The sequence below is a fragment of the Pelodiscus sinensis genome, chromosome 4, assembly GCF_049634645.1.
Source record: "Pelodiscus sinensis isolate JC-2024 chromosome 4, ASM4963464v1, whole genome shotgun sequence".
NCBI lineage: Eukaryota > Metazoa > Chordata > Testudines > Trionychidae > Pelodiscus > Pelodiscus sinensis.
In genome coordinates this window covers 88,135,149-88,156,748 of record NC_134714.1, presented here as the reverse complement: position 1 = coordinate 88,156,748, position 21,600 = coordinate 88,135,149, and the positions used below count along the sequence as shown (strand labels likewise).

Sequence of the window (21,600 nt, the reverse complement as noted above, 5' to 3'; positions counted from 1 at the left end):
GGGGGGTGGAAAGGAAGAGAAAAAGGGAGATAAATATGATGCAAAGAAATGGTAAAATTAGATTTGAGAACAAAAAAGTTAGTGGTATACGGATGTTACTTTTAATCAACTAATTGACTAGTCGATGGAATTTCCATTTACCAGTCGATTAATGGATAAGGGAGGAAGCAGCAGCAGGCTTGGTTATCGGTCCTAGGAGCTAACCCTGCTGCAGCTCTGCCTTTTAAATGTATTAAGAGCTGGCAAGTTCTAAATATATTTAAAAGGTTTCATGTGCAGCTCTTGGGGACCTGGTGCAAGCCGGGACAGCTGATATCCAGCTTGCACCGGGTCCCCCCCACTGCAGCATCTGAGACTGGGCTCATGCCGGTCCCCACAACTCCTCTACCTCCCCTGCTCCCTGCAGAGATGGTGCTGGGGGGAACTGGCTTTTAAGCCAGCTCCCCCCAGCACTGGCACCTGCTCCTCCCCACTTGCTGCCTCTGATAGAGGCAGCAAGCAAGGGGCGGGGGGCAGAAGCCACTAGTCAAGCAACTTACATCTCTAGAATGGTACCAATAAACAGTGTAGTATGGTTATAAAGGAGTCTACTGATTTTGTACTGTGTCTGTTACTAAGTTGAAAAAGTAGCTGACAGTCCAGTATTAGGATGCCCCTGGAATGATGGGGTTGATAAATTGGCATCGTGTGAGGCTGTACCTGACCCATGAGGCATTGCAAACCCTTCCCAAAGCACTCTGCAGCTAGTTGCCCAGTGCATTGCTGTGTGTGTTGATCAAAGAGCTGGTAGCGTGAATGCACTCTACCAGCAAAAGAAGTTAGTGTGGATATGCAACAGCAGTTTTAATTAAAGCAGCATTACTTTTTCTGACAAATCTCTGTAGGATAGACAAGGCCTTAGAGATGAAAAACTCTTTGAGGAGCTTGTTTGCACTGGTGTTGTATTTGTGTACATTTTCTTAATGTTGAACATTAATTTGTTCTACCCCTTTATCTGCACATGCTCTTCATTTATCATTGCTTCTCTTTTGAACTTTCACCCCATGCTTTCATTCTTTGTTCCTCATATCCTTTCCTTTACATTGACTGCATGTATGTATAATAGAAGAAAAGGAAAAAGACGGGAAAATGGTTAAGTAGTGATAGAAAGAGAGGAACAGAGGAAAAAGTCCTTTACTCCTGCCACTTGGGATTTGTTACACTGGAAGAACCTGCTTAAAGGGGAATCCTGGAGCCTCTCAAATTACCTGTGTGTTGGGCCTGCTAACATAAGGCTCAGCTGTGCAATGGGCGCTGCTTAAGGGTAAACCTTACTACCAATTAAGCAGTTTGATTTCTAACTGTAATGTCTAATAAAATGCTTATTTCTTATAAACTTACGAATTCTATACATTGAAATCATTAACTTCTCCAAACATTACAGGTGTTTGAGCATTCCTTAAAGGTGAGGTATATTTTAAATACACAGAATTCAGTCTAGTTTTAAAAGGCAGCAGCAAATGGAGTTCATGTCCCCAATGAAGAAGTTCTGTCTCTTTAGGTAAAGTGTCAGTCAATGGTTCAATTTTCTAGAAGATCCTTTCTGAGATGCAAGTTAAGACTTCAGAATTTGATGCATATAAGTCACTGATGGAGAAGTTACGCATACTGAAATGGGAAGATCTACCTTTATGGACTAAAATTTCAGTCTTTTCTTCACAGTTAAGTGCTAAGATAGCTATAAGATTATGTTACTGATGACTTTATTTTTCAGGTAAGGGAAAGATTACGAGTAGCACTTGAAAGGTGTAGTTTATTGGAAGAAGAACTAGGTACCACGCATAAAGAGGTAGGTCCCTATAGCAAAATAAAATTTTGGGGGTATCTGTGTGGAAGAATTTAATCCATATCATAAAATCAATATTCTTCCAAATATTAGTGTATGTACAGATGATTCTTATTAGGGGTGTTAACTGGTAACTAGGTGATGCTTACATGTTAAGCATCCCTAATTCTTATTTCACATCCCTAATTCTTATTTTCTTGTAGATTTTTGTTTTTAGTTGTCCACAATTGGATGAATTTGATTTCACCGTAGTTCTTGTTGATAGAAATCTGTATAGGAAACTACATGTGAGCTGATAATTCTTCTCTCTCTCAACATTTTTGTTTTTCTTGTTTAAGACCAATGTCATTAGCATAGCAGGCTTGGAATAGGTTTTTTGCTTTCTGTACTACATCCTGCCCATCCATACATACATCAGTCTCTTATATAAAGCATTAATAATTTTCTAAATATTAAATCAGTAAAATTAATACCTATAACCTTACTCATTTGCTTCAAAGCAAAGGTCATTGCATTGTTAGCTATTTATGTGAAAAGTGAAATACAAAGTGAAATGTACTACAATTTTTTTACTTTTTGTTTTTAGTTAATGATTCTGAAAGAGCAAAACAATCAGAAAAGAACACTACCCGATGGGGGACTAGATATAAATCATGATCAGGAAAACACACCGAGCACAAATGGGAAGGTAAGGTTGTTGTTTAACACTGAAGAGCGGTTTTTTTTGTGATGTAAGAGTTGATATTTGTCCAGTTTTAAGAATATAATTAAAGCAAAAGGTTATTTATTATAATTTTTTTATGGGCTAGACTACACAAACTAACTTTAACTAGCTTTGTTATATTGAAGCAATATATTATATTTCAAAGCTCTGTAGTGTGGAATCATAAGGTGGCTGTTGTTTTTGTTTTTTTTTAATGTAATAGAGATCTTCTGATGGGTCTTCAAGCCATGATGAAGATCTTGCTAAAGTTATAGAACTCCAAGAAATTATAGACAAGCAGACCAACGAGCAAGGCCAAATGAAGGAACGTCTCACTGCTCTTTCTAGCAGAGTAACAGAGTTGGAAGAAGATCTTGACACAGCTAGAAAAGATTTAATAAAATCAGAAGAAATGAATACAAAGTTGCAAAGAGATGTACGAGAGGTGAGGAATGAACTCTGTCAGTTCCCAGATATAGACTTATCTATGCTTGTAATGATTCTGAGGTAAATAAGCATTCTGTAATTCACTATTTGACTCTATGCTAGTCCTTTTTCATGTTAAAGTAAGTTTGTAATTTGATAATACAGTACTACTTATGTGTAAATATTTTAATATTTACACTTACTCAATTTGCTATATGTAAGAAAAAATATTTGGTACTGCTTTATCCTATATTATTAAATAAATAATTCATATATTTTAATAAGCAAATGTGTAACCTCTTTTATTCTGACAAATGTTTCTCATAACACAGGCCATGGCCCAAAAGGAAGATATGGAAGAGAGAATTACAACTCTTGAAAAACGCTACCTCGCTGCACAGCGTGAAGCTACATCTGTGCATGACCTCAATGATAAACTTGAAAATGAAATTGCTAATAAAGACTCCATGCATCGACAGGTAATAATTTTAATTATCAAAATAAAATATAAATACATTTCTGTTGAATATATTGCTGATAAAGATGGTAATATTTAAACTATACTAATACCCAATGTGAGCTAATGTATTTACTTTTGATTTGTGGAAAATTATGGTATCTTACCAGCAGTCATTCTTTAAAAATAGATCTAATGTGTTATGAAAGTTACCCATGAAAGTCTCAGGTGAAAGTTAAAGCTGTATTTTAGATTGTTTCTTTGAAGAATTAAAATTCCAGGTTTATGCTAAAAATGCAAACAGAATTTGTTGTGGAGGTGAGGCATCTAAATCTGGGTATGATTGTCAGTAGGGATGTGAGCATGTAGTCAAATACAATAGGCTTCCGATAATCTGGCACCTTTGGGACACGGGATGCTGGATTATGGGACATGCCAGAGTATCAGGAGGTACTCCGGCAGGGGGGGCTGTGACAGGTCTGGGGTGGGGGTGGGGGGTCGTCGGGGAGTGGCGTGGCATGGCATGGGATGAACCCTCCACTGTTTTGCAGGGAGGTGGTGGAAGCCCTGCGCAGCTGCTGGCGACAGGCCAGCTGGGGCTGCAAGCGGCCGTGGCAGACCTGGGGAAGCGGTGGGGCAAAGCAGCTGGGGAGCTGCCAGATTGGTTCCGCAGCGCCACCTCTCACCTGAGTGGCACTGCGGGACCAACCCGGCAGCTCCCCAGCTGCTCTGCCTGTCGCTTCCCCAAGTCCGCTGCTCATCAGTTTCAGCAGCAGCAAACTTGGGGAAGCCAGGGGGCAGAGCAGATGGGGTGCTGCTGGGTTGGTCCCGCAGTGCCACTCAGGTGAGGGGTGGCGCTGCAGAACCAATCTGGCAGCTCCCCAGCTGCTCTGCCCCACCGCTTCCCCAAGTCTGCCATGACCGCTTGCAGCCCCAGCTGGCCTGTTTAACAGGATATCAGAGTGGGGTAGAGGTAGAAGGGGAGATCCCCCCCCCCTTTTTACCCGTTCCATCTCAGCATTACTCTTCAACCCCCCTTGGCTGGTCTCTCCTTTCTCCACACAATGATTAGTCTACATCCCTTGTTTCTGGTGTAGTCTCTATTAATCATTCATTCTTGCTGCCTGTATGCATGCATGCCTCTAACCCGGTGGTCCCCAAACTTTTCACACTGCCCCCTTACTCTTGTCCGTGCCTCCCTGTCCCCCGGGAACTGGGACTGCAGCATGAGGGCAGGAACACAGATAGGGAAAAGGAGGCTGGGGCTGGGAGCAGGGCTGGGTTCTGATGTAGTTGGTGAGGCTGATGCCAGACCAAGAGCCAGGGGCCATGGCCATAACTGGTGATAGAGCAGGGCCACCATAATAGTTCAAATGCTTTGGATGTATTTAGCGACGTATTTATGAAGGAATTCAATTTCTAATGTAGCGAAAAAGCACTTTTATGTGACAAACTTAATTTTAAAAGTTAGTTTAGGAAGCTGCTTTTCTCCTTCTTGTATTTGGAATGTAAAATCAATGCTGGAAAATTGTTTTCTATAAGTCTAATAAAGGTAGCTGTCTGTCTCTATTCCAATATTTGATAAAGAAATGAATAGCTACATTTTAGATGCAAATGGTGACTTTTGCAGTCTCAATCTTTAGAGTGAAGATAAGAACCGACAGTTACAAGAGCGACTGGAACTGGCTGAGCAAAAGTTGCAGCAGACTTTGAGAAAAGCTGAGACTTTGCCTGAGGTGGAGGCTGAACTGGCACAGAGAGTTGCAGCACTTTCAAAGGTGGGATTTGTATCGTATTGTGAGTCTTTGTTGTGGAAATTTCAACTATTGTAAATCTTTTCTCAGATGATGTTCCCTTTTTTTCCCCTACAGAACCAGTAAAATGTTCTCTTTTTTTTTTCTGTGCTTTCTGTTTAGTCATTCTCTTAATTATCTAGTGCAGCATACCTTCAAAATATTTAAATTGTAATGACTTCCTCTTTCTGGATTTCTGTTATTGTGAGGCTCTTGTATCAGTTTTGTGTGGGGCATGCTGAAAAGTTCTTCCTTTCCTTTCCCTAGTGTGTGTGTGTGTGTGTGTGTGTGTAAAAATGTAGAGCCCTCAGTATCTGCACAAATGAACCACAAATATTTACATCTGTGCTGTGGATTTGCAAGGCTCCATATATATGCTTTAGGAGGTAGTCCACAAAGAAAGCGCAGTGAATCATTTTAATACAAACAGCAGTTTGTCTTGGCAGGGATGAAGTCAGTTTCTTCCTTTTTATTTTAAACAAAGGCCATGTGTACACTAGGGATGTAAGAGTTTAACCAGTTAACTGATAACCAGTAGCATATCATTCACGTTACTGGTTAAATTCCTGATCATCCCTGGGGGCCCATAGAGGTCTCTGACAGGGTCATTGGTTGGTCGCTGGCAGCTTGCAGGAGCCGCTGGCCCTATTAAAGTGTTTAAATGATTAAATTTCAGGTTTTAAAAATTTTTTACATCCCTAGACTACACTGCTAGTACTACAGTGCTGCTGCCATCCTGCTGTAGTGCCATCGTGCAGACCAGGGGTGAGCAATAATTTTTGATTGGGGGGTGGGAGCGTCACACCAAGAATTTAGTAAGTAGTCAAGGGCTGCACTCTTCCTTGATATTAAGGGAGATGTGAGGTCTAGGATGGAGGTTGGGTGCAGAAGGGAAATAGAGGTAGGTGATTGAGGTGCAGGAGGGAACCTGGGCACTAGGAGGGAGTTTAGGTAAAGGAGGGGATTGGGATCTGGGGCAAGGGATTGACATGCAGGAGGGGAAAGTGAGTGTTTGGGTGCAGTAGAGGATTCTCACCTGAAGAAGGGATGTGTAGGAGAGGTGGTGCAGGATCTGGAAGGGGGTTGTGACTTGGGCAGAGGTACAGGGGTTTGGGTTGTGATCTAGGGCAGGAGCAGGGATAAAGAAGATTTGGGTTGTGACCTGGGGCTTGGGTGCGGGGGGTGGAGAGGATCGGGACAAGAATGAGGGTGGGATGAAAGGTGCAGACTCTGGCCAGGAGGCACTTATCTAGGCAGCTTCTGGACAGCAGCCCAGTGAGGTGCTCAGGCTGGGTCCATGCCTGCCATGCCCTGATATGCAGCTCAAAGCAGCTTGCTGCAGGGGTCATGTGCTCTATGCGCTCCAGGTGCTCTTTGTGGAGGAGCTTCCACATGCTGTACATTCCACAGATGTGGCCAAGGCAGCTCCCATTGGCAAAATTCCAGATAGTGGCAGCTGAGAGATTGTGTTGGGAGTGGGGGGCAGTATACAAAGTTCCCCCACAAGGATGCTCAGAGAGCACGTGGTCTCCACAGCTGGCTGCTTTGAGCTGCATGCTGGAGGTGTGGCAGGCAAGGAGCCTGCCTGAAGTTCAAGCTGGCTGTGGCCTTAATTTTGGGGTGGGGCGGGGGAGGAGAGAGGGACCCACCAATTCATGAAATTCACATTCCTTCCCCAAGACCCCCCCCCCCCAATCTCCTTTCTGTGAGGCCTCATCCACTCTGTTCCCCTTCTCTCCATCACTTGCTATACCCAGCCCTTATACTTGTCTCAACCTAGTGAGAGTGAGGTGTGGGGTGGGAATGAGGGATTTGGGTGTGGGAAGGGGTGAGAAGTACAAGCTCTGGGAGGGAATTTGGATGCAGGAGAAAGGGCTGTTGACTCAGGGAGGGAGCTCTAGGCTGGGGAGTGTTGGGTTCAGGTGGAAGGTTGGGGTGCTGAGCAAGCCAGGGCTTGTGGATGTGAGGGTGCAGGAGTTTGGGCTAGATATGTGAGGGACTCAGGGCAAGAAGTTTGTGAGTATGATGGGCTCAGGACACAGATTTGTGATGTGTGGATGGTGGAGGAATGTTGTGGCAGAAGACTGAGGATGTGGGGATGCAGGAGTGTGGGGATGTAAGAGGCTCAGGACGGGGGTTCCAGTGTATGATAGGCTCAGATTTGGGGTCAGGTGGTGCAGGAGTGTTATGATGCTGCAGTGAAATGGGGGTTTGGTCCCAATTGGGGGCATGTTGGCCAGGCTTCATTTTTAAATAAAATATTATGTCAAACTCAAAAAGTTTTAGCATTGTCTTTATATATGAGAGGGGTGAGGAACCAGTTTTGAGTCAAAGGTCACTGACCCACAGAAAAGTCAGCTGGGGACACACAAGTGAGATGCAAAAAAAAGCTCCTCCAAAAAACCCCAAGCCCCACTAATGTGGTCCCAAATGTGCTGGTGGGGGTAGGGGACAGAGTGCTAGTGGGTGCTGGGGCTGGGGAGAGGGTGCTGCTGGGTGGAAGGATGCTGGCTCAGGTGGCAGGGTGCTGGGGCAAGGTGCTGGGGACAGGCAGGTGGCAGGGTGCTGGGTCAGGGACATGGACCTGCTGAGCACTAGGGTGACTGGCAGGGTGCTGGGACAAGGAACAGGGTGCTGCTGGGTGCTAGCGTGGATGGCAGGGGGCTGGAGCCAGGGCCAGGGCCAGGGTGGTGCTGAGTCCTGGAGTGTGGGGAAAGGTGCTGGGGCCAGGGCGGTGCTATGGTGGATGGCAGGGCTGCCAAGGAGCAGGATAGGGATGGGGTGCAGGATCTGGGAGGGAGCTGGGGAGCGGAAGGGGACAAGGTCTGGGTAGGGTGCAGACCAGATAGGTAGGGTGCAGAAGCAGGCTGGATGTAGGGTGTCTGGCTACGAGGGAGGGTGCGAGGAGGGGACTTGGGTAGGAGTTGGACCTCCCTGATCTGGCACCCTCTAGACCTGACTGGTCCCAGATGAGGAATTTTTGGACCAGGGGAGGTCATTTCAGGGCTCCTGGTCCCCCCTCCCCCCACTAGGCTTCTTTGCACCTCTATCCCCTGCAACTGAACTAAGCTGCCCACCCCTGCTGGTTCCCTGCACTTCCCCCAAAACCATCCCCCACAATCCAAGGGAGTGCAGCACCAGTTCCCTGCAGCCCCTCTCAGCCCAGCTGAGCTGCCTGTCTGTTCTGTATGCCCTCCCCCATCCACCTCAGCCCAGCTGAGCCCTGCACTGGTTCCCTGCATGCCTCCCCCACAGCACAGCTGAGCCCTGTTTCCCTGTACCCCCTCCAAGCCACAAAATTGCTGAGCCAAGAGCCGATTCCCTGTCCCTTCCTCCCCTTGAGTTTAGCCCCGGTTCCTGGCACCTCCCTCCTCCTGCAGTCAAACTGAGCTCTGAGCTCCACACACACACACACCCCACCCCACCCCACAGCCCAGCCCAGCTCCCCAGGCCTCCCCACTCTGCAACCCAGCTGAGCTCAATTTCCCTGCACCTTCCCCCAAACCATGTAGACATGCTGAGCCAGTGCTGATTCCCTGCCCCTGCCTGATTCCCTGCCCCTGCCTTCCTCCCTCCCTTTGGCTGTGTCTACACTGGCACGATGTTGCGCCAAAGCGGCCGCTCTTGCGCAAAAATGTGCTGCCTGTCTACACTGGCCATGTGTTCTTGTGCAAGTACACTAACGTTCTCATGTATGAAATCAGGGCTTCTTGCACAAGAACTACGATGCTCCCACTCAGGAATAAGCCCTTTTGAGCAACTATTCTTGCGGAAGAGGCCAGTGTAGATAGGCAACATGAATTTCTTGAGCAAGAAAGCCCTATGGCTAAAATGGCCATCGGCACTTTCTTGGACAAGAGTGTCCACATTGCCATAGATGCTCTTGTGCAAAAGCACAGTTCGCACATGGAAGAGTGGATGTGTTCTTGCACAACAACACTTGCGCAAGATGTTCTTGCACAAGAAACAACCAGTGTAGACATAGCCTAAGAGTTTCCTCACATGAGCAAAATGAATTTTGTGTTGTGCACCAGTATTGAGTTCATGTGGCTTGTTTGGATGTGCCACCCAAGTTGTTGTTAAATATTTTTAAACCTCTACCTTTTCCCTCTGCTGCCATGTCAGCTCCCCTGGTGCCTGCTGCCCCCCAACTCCTCACTCTCCTCTGCTGTCCTGACTCCTGCTCTTCTCACTGTCCTCAGCCCTCCTGCAACCTGCCCCCCTCCACCAGCCCGTCTCTCCTCCCTGTGCCCACTTCTCCAGTAGCCCCACTCTGATCATGTGAGCTACCCTTCCTCATCCCCTCTTCTAACACCTCCCTCTACAAATCTGCTCTGCGTCTCTCCTCTGATGGTGGTCCCTCCAGAATCCCCTGGCACCTGCACCTTCTCTTACCCCTGCACCCTCCTGGTGCCTCCCCCTTCCCTCACTTCTCCTGCCCCCTTTGCTCCATTTTTCCCTGATGCCCACACCTCACCACCCTCTGCCCCCATTCCCCTCATGCCCCTGTGCCCTCTCACATGACTTGCTCCATCCCAGCCTTCCTCATGCCCACCCCTTCTTTCAAACCTTCTCCCAGCACCTCCCCTCTCCCCTCCCAGCATCACCCTGTCCCCCTCCCACTAACACCTCTCCTCCTGCCCTTTTCCTCATTGTCTGCGCTTGGCCCCCTGCCATTTGTCTCTCCTCCACCCCTGTCCCTTTCGCCCGCCGGCTGCCAGAGGGCGGGGACACTTGTGTGCCCTGGGGGCAGGGCCCCCCCATCGCCGCGTGCCCGGGGTGCCCCCCCCAAGCGCCGGACGCCTGGGGCCGGCGCCCCCCTCCCAAGTGCCACGTGCCCGGGGCCGGCGCCCCCTACAAGTGTCGCGCGTTCCCTTCCCTTCCCTCCTCCTCCCCCTCCCGTACCTTCTGCCTTCCTCTGTGTGGGGCCTGAGTCTGTGCTCTGTCCCCGGACTCCAAACCCGCAACTCAGCCATGCGCTCATCACAGTGCCCAGCAAGTTTAAAATCCCGGGCTGTGATGTTATGTCACGGCCGGGCGTCTCTCCATCTGCTGGTTTGAGTGTGCTACGCAGGGCAGCAGCAGCAGCCAGCCAGGGGGAGCTCAGGGAAGGTCGCGCATGGCAGGGACGGGCTCTCTCTCTCTCTCTCTCTCTCTCTCTCTCTCTCTTTTTCAGAGGGGGCGGGGGAGCGCTGGCTCCTCGCAGAACCCCTCGTTGTGCTCCGCGGAAGCCCAGGGTTCCGCGGAGCGCCAATTGGGAAACACTGCTGTAGGTAGTCTACCTCTCTCTGCAGCAGTAGATAGATAAGGGAAGAATCCTTTTCTGCATGGACACACAAAGTTAGGTGAGCATTGTTGGGGAGCTCAAAGGTGTGAACTAGTTACACCGTGGAGCATTGTAGTTGTTGAGTCAATTTTTAGGTATAGGCCAGGCCCAAGCAAGGTTTGAGTTGAAGCTTTTAAGTATTAGACAATCAAATTTCAGCTTACATTTTATGTCCTTAAAAAGCTGCTGTTCTGCTTGCAACCAACAATGTGAACTAATAGTATGTTTAATAACTATAAATGGACTTCTCAAGCGTCTTTAAAGTCTTGTTTTTATTTTTTCTGTTATCTTTCCTATCCCTCTTATGGCTTTGTAGTCTGACCCTTTGTCTTCTGGGAACTCTGCTGCTAAAGAGGCTAAACTGTTGGAACTTGTCTCCAAGCTTAGGAAGGTAGAATGTGTACATTGGACCTTGTTTCTGCTTGCTGCTTTCGCTTTTCATGATTACTAACACAGGCAAATGGGTATGAGAGTAGAGAGGAAATCCTTTTACAGGATTTATTAAATTTTTACATTCCTTATTTCCAACAATGCAATATTTTCGTGGTGAGAAGTAAGTTGTTAGCAATGGTTGAACCATGAAATTCTGGTCTGGGAGGATTAATTGATCATCAATTAATGTAAGAATTGGTTCAGGTAGTAAGCTGTTTTGCACTGCATATGGACAAAAATGACAGTTGGCACACCAAAGCATGTTACGCTTGTTGCTATTACATTATTTTTCAGTATATTTGTAAAAACTTAAATACTAGTTCTTAAATACTAGTTTGTTTTCATATTGACAGGCTGAGGAGAGGCATGGCAACATTGAAGAACGGTTAAGGCAGATGGAAGCACAATTGGAGGAAAAGAATCAGGAATTGCAAAGGGTATTGAAATATTTTTTTAATATAGAAACCAATCTGAAAAGTAAAGCTAAGATCCCTCACATGGTTGTGGTAGAGTGGGATTGCCCTTCTACTAAGTCCCACCTCTGATGTTATGCTAAAAGTTGAGGTGAGGTTGAAGGGTTTGCTTGTTATTGCTCTTAATTAAACTTAGTGAATTTAATTTTGAGCTTTGAGTTTTCAGCTGAAACTTGAAACAGAATTCATAAGCCTGTTTGTTTATAAGATGACTTCCTCCCCCCCAAATTATAGAGAAGAAATGATAAACGGTCACTGACCCATTTATAAGCCAAATCCAGATTACAGAAGTCCAGTCCCAGCTCCTCAGGGTCAGCATCAGCATGGAGGCTCTCAGCTGAGCTTTTGACACTTCCTGAGCCAGCCATGGGAAGGGACTGGGGCTGAAGGTTTTGCTGGTTGTCAGGAAGTGTTGAAAGCTAATTGTGTTAAGTGTTATCGGTTAGAAGTCTATCAGGTGAGAGACTCCATGCTAGTAGCTAGCAAGTCCTTCAGCACCTGTTCATAAGCCGACCCTGCTCTTCATAGCGGGATTTCTTTCAAAAAAAAAGTCAGCTTATGAACGAGTATATATGGTACATATCTACCACACTTTATTCTAATTAGCTCCTCCCCCCCCCCCCCCGTGTCTCTCTCTCAAAAAAAAAAAAAATCTGTAAATACTAAGTAAGTTGACCTTGGAAGAGTTGGCTCTGCAGGCTTTGAAATCTTCTGTCACTAGATTGTAAATGTTCACTTGGAAGTTTGCAAATCTGGTACTTCTGATTATCTGAAGGTTTCAGGTATCTGTGAAAGCCTTTGGATGATCAAGGGATCTGGAGTAATTGTGACGCATCGAGGACAGTGACAGTTTTCACAACCTGGTGATCTTTCTAAATGACATTATTCAAATGTTATGTGGGACAGAAAATGTCAACAGCTAATCATACTTTCAATGCTTCCTAAATAACTTAGGCTAGACAGAGAGAAAAGATGAATGAAGAACATAATAAGCGTTTATCAGATACTGTTGATAAACTTCTGTCTGAATCCAATGAAAGACTCCAACTTCATCTCAAGGAAAGGATGGCTGCTCTGGAAGATAAGGTAGAAAATCATTTAATGTAATGACAAAAGTTGCTTAATTAATGAAATGTTTAGTAATATGCTTGTTACACATTTTACAATATATACATAATTTATTCTTGTAACTCTAGCAGTTATTTAACTTTTACCTGTAAATAACTTCCATTTAGAGACACTACTAGCATGCCTTTTTGAAAACAGCCAATTCTTTAAAAAACGATGCTAGTTCATCAAGAGTGCTTTTTATGTCCTAAATTTCATTCTTTAGGGGATTTTTTTTTTAAAAGGATTCTTGTGCGTGCTTACTGATGTTTGGTGTTGACCATATACATGTTTGCTTTGGGTCATATAAGAAGTCTGTTGCAAAATCAGGAACAGAACTTGCATGTTGAGTCCCCTCTCCTTTATATCTTTTACCCTCCTCCCCTTTCTTTCGTGTCAAGTTGAGTGATTCCTGGATGATGATGGTGATCTTGTCAGAGGAAAAATCATTTTTCCCTCCCAGAAGAATATCTACTTGAATATAAAAATGGTGCAAGAAGTGTTTTTTGTGATCAATTACTGCACATTTCAGATCTTCAAGTTTTATTTTTTTGTCCTCTTAATTCAGTATGTTTGGACTTTCACTTCTTACTGGTTCACTTCCATCTGTATTGACGACACAATTAGCAAAATACCCATTCCTTAACATCCTAACGGGAATCACTGGTGGCACTGAATTTTTCTTTCTTTAAGGATGAAAAAAATCCTTAAAGGAAAACAAAAATTCCTTCTGTGGTAATATTTTCTCCTTTTGATCATTGATCCTTTGGATTCGTCTTCCCTATGGAAGATGTAGATTTGAGGCCTTTGGAATATGGGTGCTCACCTGGAAAAAAATTTCAGTAAAAGTTAAATGGCCCTTTCTTTGTTTAAAGTTTCAACATTTTATGATCCACCTGAACTTTCAGAAGCACTTTTTTTTTGCTGTGATAGTGGTGTGTCAGCAGCACCCTTGCTGAGTTTGACAATACCATTCCAGAGGTTCTTGAGCAGGGGTTGGCAACCTACAGCACACATGCCATAAGTGGCACGCAAGCCAATTTTCAATGGCACATGGCATTGGCAGAGGTCAGCCCTGCCTGTCCTCCCCCCTGCAGCTGCTGGAGCCCTCCCTCTTCCTTGCAGCTGGTTAGGTTGTGGTGGGAGGAGGCAGCTCTGGGGCTCCTCAGTGGCACCTCCAGGGCTGGCCCAGGACCACATGGCTACTGCAGCAGTGCCTCCAGCCTCCTACTGCCCTGTAGGCACTGCAGCCATGCGTTCCCATGCCGGCCCTGGAAGTGCCACTGCAGCAGCCCGGCCGGGGAGCAGATGCCTACCATTGGCACCTCCCTGAACTGGAGCGTGTCTCCACCATGTCACTGAAGCGGATATAGAAAGTGAGTGTGGATGTGCCCGGCCCTACTTGGGGGAGCTGGGGCTGGAGTGTGCCACGGGGAGACAGGGCAGAGCCAAGTTCTTATGGGGAGTGATGTGGAGGGGAGTGAAGGGAGGGTTCAGTTGGGGGAATGAGCTGTGTGGGAGGGGAGCTGTGGTGGGGAGAGTCACTGGTAGGGGAAGGGGCTGCAAGGTAGAGGGCTAGTGAGGGACGATCTATTGTAGGAGAAGGGTGTGAGGGAAGATGAGAACTGCAGGCAAAGGGCTGCATGAGAGGGACGCTGGGAGGAAAGGGAGGGAAGGGAAGCTGATGGCAGGGGAGAGGAAGGATTTCAGGGGAAGAGATGCTGTATGGGCAGTGAGAACTTTGTGATGCCTATGTGAAAGGGTAGCAGTGGGTGTTAAATCTTGGCTGTAGTTCTGCTCCTCAGAGTAATGGGGCTCTCATATCTTTGCTTATAACAGTGGGGATATTGATGGTTTATTATTGTTTCTGGGAGACCGTTCTTTGTTCCTCTTCCCCCATGGAAATGGAATATCAGTCTGTGGGTTGGAGGAGGATTGTCTGTAGCACCCTATAGTAATGGTGCTTTGCACAAGGTTAAACTTTATCCAAACTCTTATGCAGCTCCAAATACTAATCTTCACAAGGCCCAAGTGAAGTGGGCCATCCCTGAATCTCAGTCCTCTCCGTCCCTTCCCCCTCACCTGGTGAGGCTGGAGTGTCAGAAGAGTGAGGTTTCTCAGTTGGGAGCCACATCAGTGCGGGTTGGGGGTTTTGGGGGAGGTTGTGGGGTTTGTGTGTTTTTTTTTTTTTTTTTTTTTTTGGTTGCTTCTCGCTTGTCTGATCCCCAGCTGGATTTTTCTGTGGGTCAGTGGCCCCAATTCCAAAAAGTTTCTCTACCCCTGCCATAAAAAAGAGAACATTGCAACCTTTTCTGTTGGAAATAATATTTTACTTAGTTTATCAAACTTCATTTTAAATAGACTAGAGAGTTAAAACATTTAATCCTTTCCCCCCAGCGCACAGATATGTGAATAAATTAAATCTTGGCACGCCACTTCTGAAAGGTTGCCAATCCCTCTTCTAGAGGCAGATGTTGTCTTAGCTAGAATCCCAGAAGAGCTTTCCTCTCAACTGGTAACTGAGGAAAATCAGGCATGACTGAATAAAATTCTACTGTAGCCCAGTTGGCCCTTGTTCTAGGATCTAATGAATGAAGCGCTGAAAGTGCATTACGTCTGAAATATTTGGGCTGTGAGCTTAGCACAGTGGGGACGCAAGATTGAAAGCACTGTCCTACTCCCAGCACCCATGAATATATTTTAGGTGTTCTGTTAATGCCAATCTGTCTTGTCTAACCATGGTACCAAATCTTTTTCTGGAATAAGACTGACTGCTCTCTAAGTTTGAGATACTGTTAATGAAGTAAAAGGAAATTAAGTAAACAGAAAGAAAGAAACCAACAAAAATGTATAATTTAATACAATCTCATTTTTCTTTATCCAGTTCGTTAAACCTTTCCTCCCAGATTGTTCTAGATTGTGGCTTACAGTGTTTCAAAACTGAATTAAGATGCAAAGAATAAAAAAACTTTTGAAGAGAACTGCGTGTGACAGGGTTGGGTGTGGGGAGGAGAAAATGAGTCAAAAGGTTATGGACTTCCTAAAAAAACTTCCTCTTTGCAGTGAAAATCTCATTTTCATTATTATTATTTACTATAGTCAGATACATTATTGGAGATCTTGTGCTTCATCTTAAGGAAGCCAAATGCTTTCGTGTTGGTTACTTTGTAGCCGACAAACAACCTTAGTAGCCTGTGTAAGGGAGTCTTTTTGAGCGTTTTGAGCAAAACCACATGCTCTTGCTAAAGAGAACTATGAGTGTAAAGGAGTTTACAATTTTGGACCGCTGACAAATTACCGTATGGTGATTATGCAAATCAGACAAATATAACCAGGATTAGGGAACTCTAATGACCAGGAAAGATTATAGATCATTAACTGTACAATAATGCTGTTTTGTTTGAGATGCATCTTTTTTTAATTAAAATTATCTTTCTGCTACTTAGAATAACTTTTTCAAAAGAAAGCTAGAAAACTGATACAACTACTGATGATTAATAGAGCCCTGCACAGATACAAAATTTTCATCTGCATATAATCTGCAATCCACAAAAATGGTTTGTGGATTTCAGGGCTCTAATGATTTGTAGTAGTTGTTGTAACTTTTATCACTAGTGATTTAATCACATAGAGGAGCTGTCCTAGGATTCTGAATCTGTTTTAATTATATTTAAAAATAAAAAGAGGTAAGAACAACAAATAGTTTTGTTTAGTAAATTAAGTAGCTCTGAGGCAAAAGAGTAATTACTCCTTATGTAATGGACCTTTGTAATAGCTTGTCTTATCTTATTCAGTCTTTAAAAAGTGAAAAATCATCAATGATTGAGTAACATAACTTGTGTAATACCTTTTATTTTAGAACTCTCTTCTTCGAGAAGTTGAAAATATAAAGAAACAAGTAGAGGATCTTCAACATGAAAAGGTATTATACAGATTTTTTTCAAATTCAACTGCTCCATTGGGACATAGCTGGAATATGATATAAACCTATCCTGCTATAATAACTAGAAAGTTATGTAGTAAATATTGTGTAAAAGGATTTACACTTCCTAGATTTCTTGCCTCACTCTTGGTAATATGTTGTGGAACAATTAGTACTGTCATTGTTAATTAGAAAAGGTTGGTTTCCCTCCTTCATTGCAGAAGCTTATAGTTGCAGCTACTACAGGTGACAGTTTTTCAGTAGACTACCCTATTTAACCTATATAAGTTAAGTATAAACTAGGTGAAAATGAGGGAGCTGTATTGATGACTAAAAGATTTACCCTGAGTTGCTCGGGTCCTTAACTCAAATAAGCTTTGTTTTTCTTCATTTAAATAATCGTTCTGGGGTAGGGCTGGGAATGCGGGATTCAGTATGTAGGCTACCCTGGGAGAAGAGAACAATCCCAGCTTCCCTCACTGCAGCAGCTTGGGCCAGGTGAGAAATTCCAATGTCTATGGCCACTACAACAGGCACAGGGGAGGGATACATGTCCTCTAGCTGGAGGACAGACCACAGACAAACTCTGTGAAATATATAGTAGATAGCTGTCCCTTTCTCCACCCCTGCTAGCCTTGTGGGGTAATAGCTCTCCCAGTCCTAATCTCTGACCCCTTGCTTGCCCCCCTGTGGTCATTCTACAGTAAAACTGCCTCTCCTACTAGATTCTTCCCTTTCCATTTTATGATAAACTGTTGAATTCCAGGCATATCCCATTGTCCTGGCCTAACCAAACCTGTACCATGCTTTAAGTTATGACAAGTTGAAGCTATATACCAAATTTGGTGGTCCTAGCTTACCTTTTGGAGGAATTCTTGAACAAACAGATTCACGGACAGACTGACTGATGCACATTTCTAAAGTCTACAGCAAGATTTGCCAGAATTGTGAAGGCCCTATCTAACTCCCATTTTTTGTACAACTTGTGTGTTGTAAAACTACAAATAAAACTTTTCAGTGATAAGTGCGTCTTAATGTATAATTTTATAACTGAAGCATCCAGTTACGTTATGAGAAGCCTGTAACTGAACAATAATGTAAAATCTGTACACCTCTGTTTTTAAAACCACTTTAAAAATTTATAGATTGAAACAGGAGAAGCACCTATCATTCTTGGCTGCTGTGATGAGCTCTTGTCAGGGGAAGATTAAGCAGAACAGAGCCCTTGCACTAAAGCTTTTGGGGATGTTGTAAAGAAGAGGAGTAGTCTATATTTAGACTTTTTCACTTTCTGGTCATGGAATCTGAGTGTAAAAATTACTTTGTCTGGCCATACCACTTCTTTCTTGATAATATGCACCCAGCCTTTCATTGACTGCTTATCAAAATTGGGGTGGTTCACATTGTGACGTCACAATACTTGTATGGTTTATTCAGCAATACTTGTATGGTTTATTCAGCAAAATGTTTCCCAAAATATTTCGCTGTGAAGTTAGTTTTAAGTTTGGCCAAGTTGCACAGTCTTTACTTAAAGAAACCAGCGGCTACAGGTTTGTGTTAGGTTTCAGAGGGGTAGCTGTGTTAGCCTGTTTCAGCAAAAACAATGAGTCAGATGGCACTTTAAAGATTAAGAAATGTACTAGGGCACTAGGGCATAAGCTTTGTCACCAGTCTCAAGGTTGTATTAGTGTTTTGTGGGATGGGCTTTGAATATCTTTGGCATGGGACAGTAATTCTCAACCTGGGAACTGCCACTTGCCATCAGCTATTTAGGTTGCTAATTGCACTCTCCTCAGTCTTCTTTTGAAGAGACTTGTCCATTTAATCACTACATACCTATAAGATTTTGCCGAGCAAGAGGAGATTCTAGTTGCAAGTAGTTGGATTTAAGGTTCCATTTCGCATAGAGCTTCAACTATCCTCAGCCTGTCTGTTAGATAATCATTCACACTTAGATACATCTCTTATTCAGTGGTTTCAATATGAAAACAATCGGCATTTATCTGACATAATTGCACTGGGCTATCTGAATTACCACTACTTCGTAGGGAAGTTACACTTCAATTAATTGATTAATCGAATAGTTGATGCAATTTGCATTGATAATTCTATTAGTTGATAGGGTGCCTCCACCTTTGAAGTGTAGCAGTCGCCTTAGGGCTGTTGCTACACTTCAAAGGCAAAAGTGCTGCAAGGATCACAGGGCCAGCAGAGCAGTCCCCTGCTGGCTCCATGCTTGCCATGATGTTTCAAAGCGGCAGCACCCTATGGAGGGAGTCAGCTGGGGGAGTCCCCTGCTGACCCCAGGCTCCGGGCGGCACTGACGCTTTGAAACACCGCGAGGAACCCAGCCTCAGGCTGCACATGGTGTTTCAAAGCGGCGGCGCTGCATGGAGCCTGAGTCAGCTGAGGACTCCCCCGCTGACTCCAGGCTCCACATGGCACTGCCACTTTGAAACACTCCTTTCTCTCCCCGCCCCTCTTGCTGCCTCTTTCTGATAGAGGCAGCAACGGATGGGGAAGCAACTGGCCTGTCGACTATCCAATAAGCAAATGCACACTTAGATACATCTAAGTACTTCACATCCCTAGTACTTCCAGTTCTTCATTCTGGTGTTTGGTAGATCAACAGTGTTGATTACCATTCTGAATATAGTAGAAGTCTTTTGAAATTCTACTACACCGATGAGTAGTTTTGAAGGGATTAGATATTCTGTGCAATCGTGGAAATGAGCTCTATGGGCCTAGAAGATATATGCATTTTTTTAAAAGTGCATATAATGGCAGAGCTCTTATGTCTCTTTCCTGATTTTTTTTTTTTTTGTTCTATTCTTTGTAGGATCAACTGATACTCGATATTGAAGCAATAAGGGTTGAAAATGACCAAATGAGGATCAGGGCTGCTTCTCTTCATAATAGGTACAAGCATTTAATTAGAATACTGTTTTGCTAGAGGTTACAATCATCTGCTAAATGTAATTGTTTTTTGTATAATTTGATACATAATAAGAGGGAATATTTCTGTGCCAAAGTTAAAATACTACTTTCAGTCTAAAAATAAAAAGTAGAGGAGTCTTTTCCGTACTCCTAAAGTTTGACTTTCTGTGCACATTTTAGCCGACCACATTTGGGTAGTGTACCGGATTTCAGATACCCAATGACACCATTATCTGTGGCTGACAGTCATACGGATCCCTATAGCACCTCATCAGTGTTACGACGGCCCCAGAAAGGGCGTTTGGCAGCTCTACGAGATGAACCTTCAAAGGTAATGGAACATTATTACTTTGATAGCAAAGTATGCTTATATTCAATTGATATAATAAACAATTCCAGGTTTGTAGGATAGGAATACATAGTGTGTGACTGCTGCATAGTGTGGCCTTGTTAAATAATGACACTAGAATTTTCCACTTTTACAGTATGTATTGTTTATCAGAGTTTTATCCATAAAGTAGGTTACTCAGAAGTTTTAAAATCTCTTCTCTCTCTTCTTTGTTTTTTTTTTATTTTTTTAAGGGATTGATGTTTTTCTATTGTACACTAAAGTGTAGGTTTTTGCTAGATTCTGCTTTCTGGATTAACTGGATTTCGTGATTCACTAAATACATAATTGCCAGTATTTTAAATGTACTTTTTAATTGTTATTTAGTAACTAAAAAAGTAGGGATTTTGGTATTATTTTCCTTGTTAAAAAGCATGATAGAAAGTAGTTTGCAACTGAAAAATATCATCTGAAACAACCCAAATTCAGATCTTAATTGGTGTGCACTTTCAAAGATGTTGCAATTTCAATTTAATAATCTAGCATGCTATCCATTGTTCAGCAAGCAATACTTCTGTCCCTTTAAATATTTCAGCTTCAACAGGGCTCAATTCCTAAATATTGAGTTGACTCAAATGTATGATGGAATTTGGATTAATGTTGGCAAACCTTTGCAATACAGGCAGTCCCCGGGTTACGTACAAGATAGGGACTGTAGGTTTGTTCATAAGTTGAATTTGTATGTAGGTCAGAACTGGTATATATTGTAGGGGAAACTCTAGCCAAACATTTCTCCAGAGCTGTTTTATTCTCCCACACCTCACTTCCCTCAGTCCTTTATTCTCAAGCTGAGGTGTCTGCTGAGAAAAGCCGCTCCGCGTCTCCCTGGTCTGCTCGGGGGGAGCGCTAGCTTCGCATTTCCCTGGTCTGCTGGGGGGAAGCAGCTAGTGCGGGGTTGCCTCACCCCGTTTGTAAGTAGGGATCCGATGTAAGTCGGATCCATGTAACCCGGGGACTGCCTGTATTGCATTAGAGTTGGGTGGGGTGTGTGTAAGATTTCTGATTTGAACCATTATTGTAAGTCTGCTATTTTCTAAATAATTGATTTTGTTTTTACTGTGTTTTCTAAATACTGCTTTCTTGATGGATACCTACAGCATGTAAGTGAGCATCTGTTGGCTTTGTTTTTATATCTTTTTAGTTTCTTGAAAGTAATTAAATAGTAAAAGTTGTATATATTTTTAAGTTAGATTTGGCTTTCTAGTTTGTCTTTTTTTTAAACAGGTTCAAACCCTTAATGAACAGGACTGGGAACGTGCACAACAAGCAAGTGTATTGGCAAATGTAGCACAAGCATTTGAGAGTGATGATGTCTCAGATGGTGAAGATGATAGAGAGACTATATTCAGTTCAGTCGATCTCTTGTCACCTAGTGGCCAGGCTGATGCTCAGACTTTAGCCATGATGCTTCAGGAGCAATTAGATGCAATTAACAAAGAGATTAGGTATGGTTTATCTGTGAATTACAATTATGATAAAATAAGCTTCTTTCATAGCAGAAATAAAAGATATCTCTGATTTGTGTGTGTTTATGGGTAAGCCACATACCCTCGGTGTTTGTTTTATTTATTTATTTATTTATTTTATTTTAAATGGTTAGGCTGGAAATGCTTTTGATACTGTGTATATGGATAAATTCACTATATAAATGGTGGTGGAATCAGTAGCTGTTGCTATCCATAGCAGTTGTGTGCAAATTCTTAATCATCATTTAAACTACAATGTGACAAGTTGTTCGCCATTCTCTCCTAAATTTATCTGTTAACTACTGCTATCGTAATACTCTAACAATGGATGTGTGAGTAGATGAC

At 43.7% G+C, this 21,600-nt stretch overlaps 1 protein-coding gene across 7 annotated transcripts in view; it reads left to right on the top strand.

The window, feature by feature from the left end:
• PPFIA1 (PPFI scaffold protein A1) overlaps positions 1–21,600 on the top strand; it is a 113,579-nt gene that overhangs the window by 35,368 nt on the left and 56,611 nt on the right. For 5 of the 7 annotated variants that reach the window (XM_075927702.1, XM_014577505.2, XM_006131049.3 and 2 more), the window contains exons 5-15: positions 1,754–1,828; positions 2,412–2,513; positions 2,752–2,973; positions 3,287–3,433; positions 5,055–5,189; positions 11,316–11,399; positions 12,390–12,521; positions 16,402–16,464; positions 19,304–19,383; positions 19,582–19,732; positions 21,014–21,234. In XM_075927702.1, coding sequence (XP_075783817.1) covers positions 1,754–1,828; positions 2,412–2,513; positions 2,752–2,973; positions 3,287–3,433; positions 5,055–5,189; positions 11,316–11,399; positions 12,390–12,521; positions 16,402–16,464; positions 19,304–19,383; positions 19,582–19,732; positions 21,014–21,234 — 1,412 coding nt within the window. Of the gene's footprint in view, positions 1–1,753; positions 1,829–2,411; positions 2,514–2,751; positions 2,974–3,286; positions 3,434–5,054; positions 5,190–10,846; positions 10,922–11,315; positions 11,400–12,389; positions 12,522–16,401; positions 16,465–19,303; positions 19,384–19,581; positions 19,733–21,013; positions 21,235–21,600 lie in introns of all 7 variants that reach the window. The other 2 variants (XM_075927705.1, XM_075927703.1) reach the window with 2 other exon arrangements.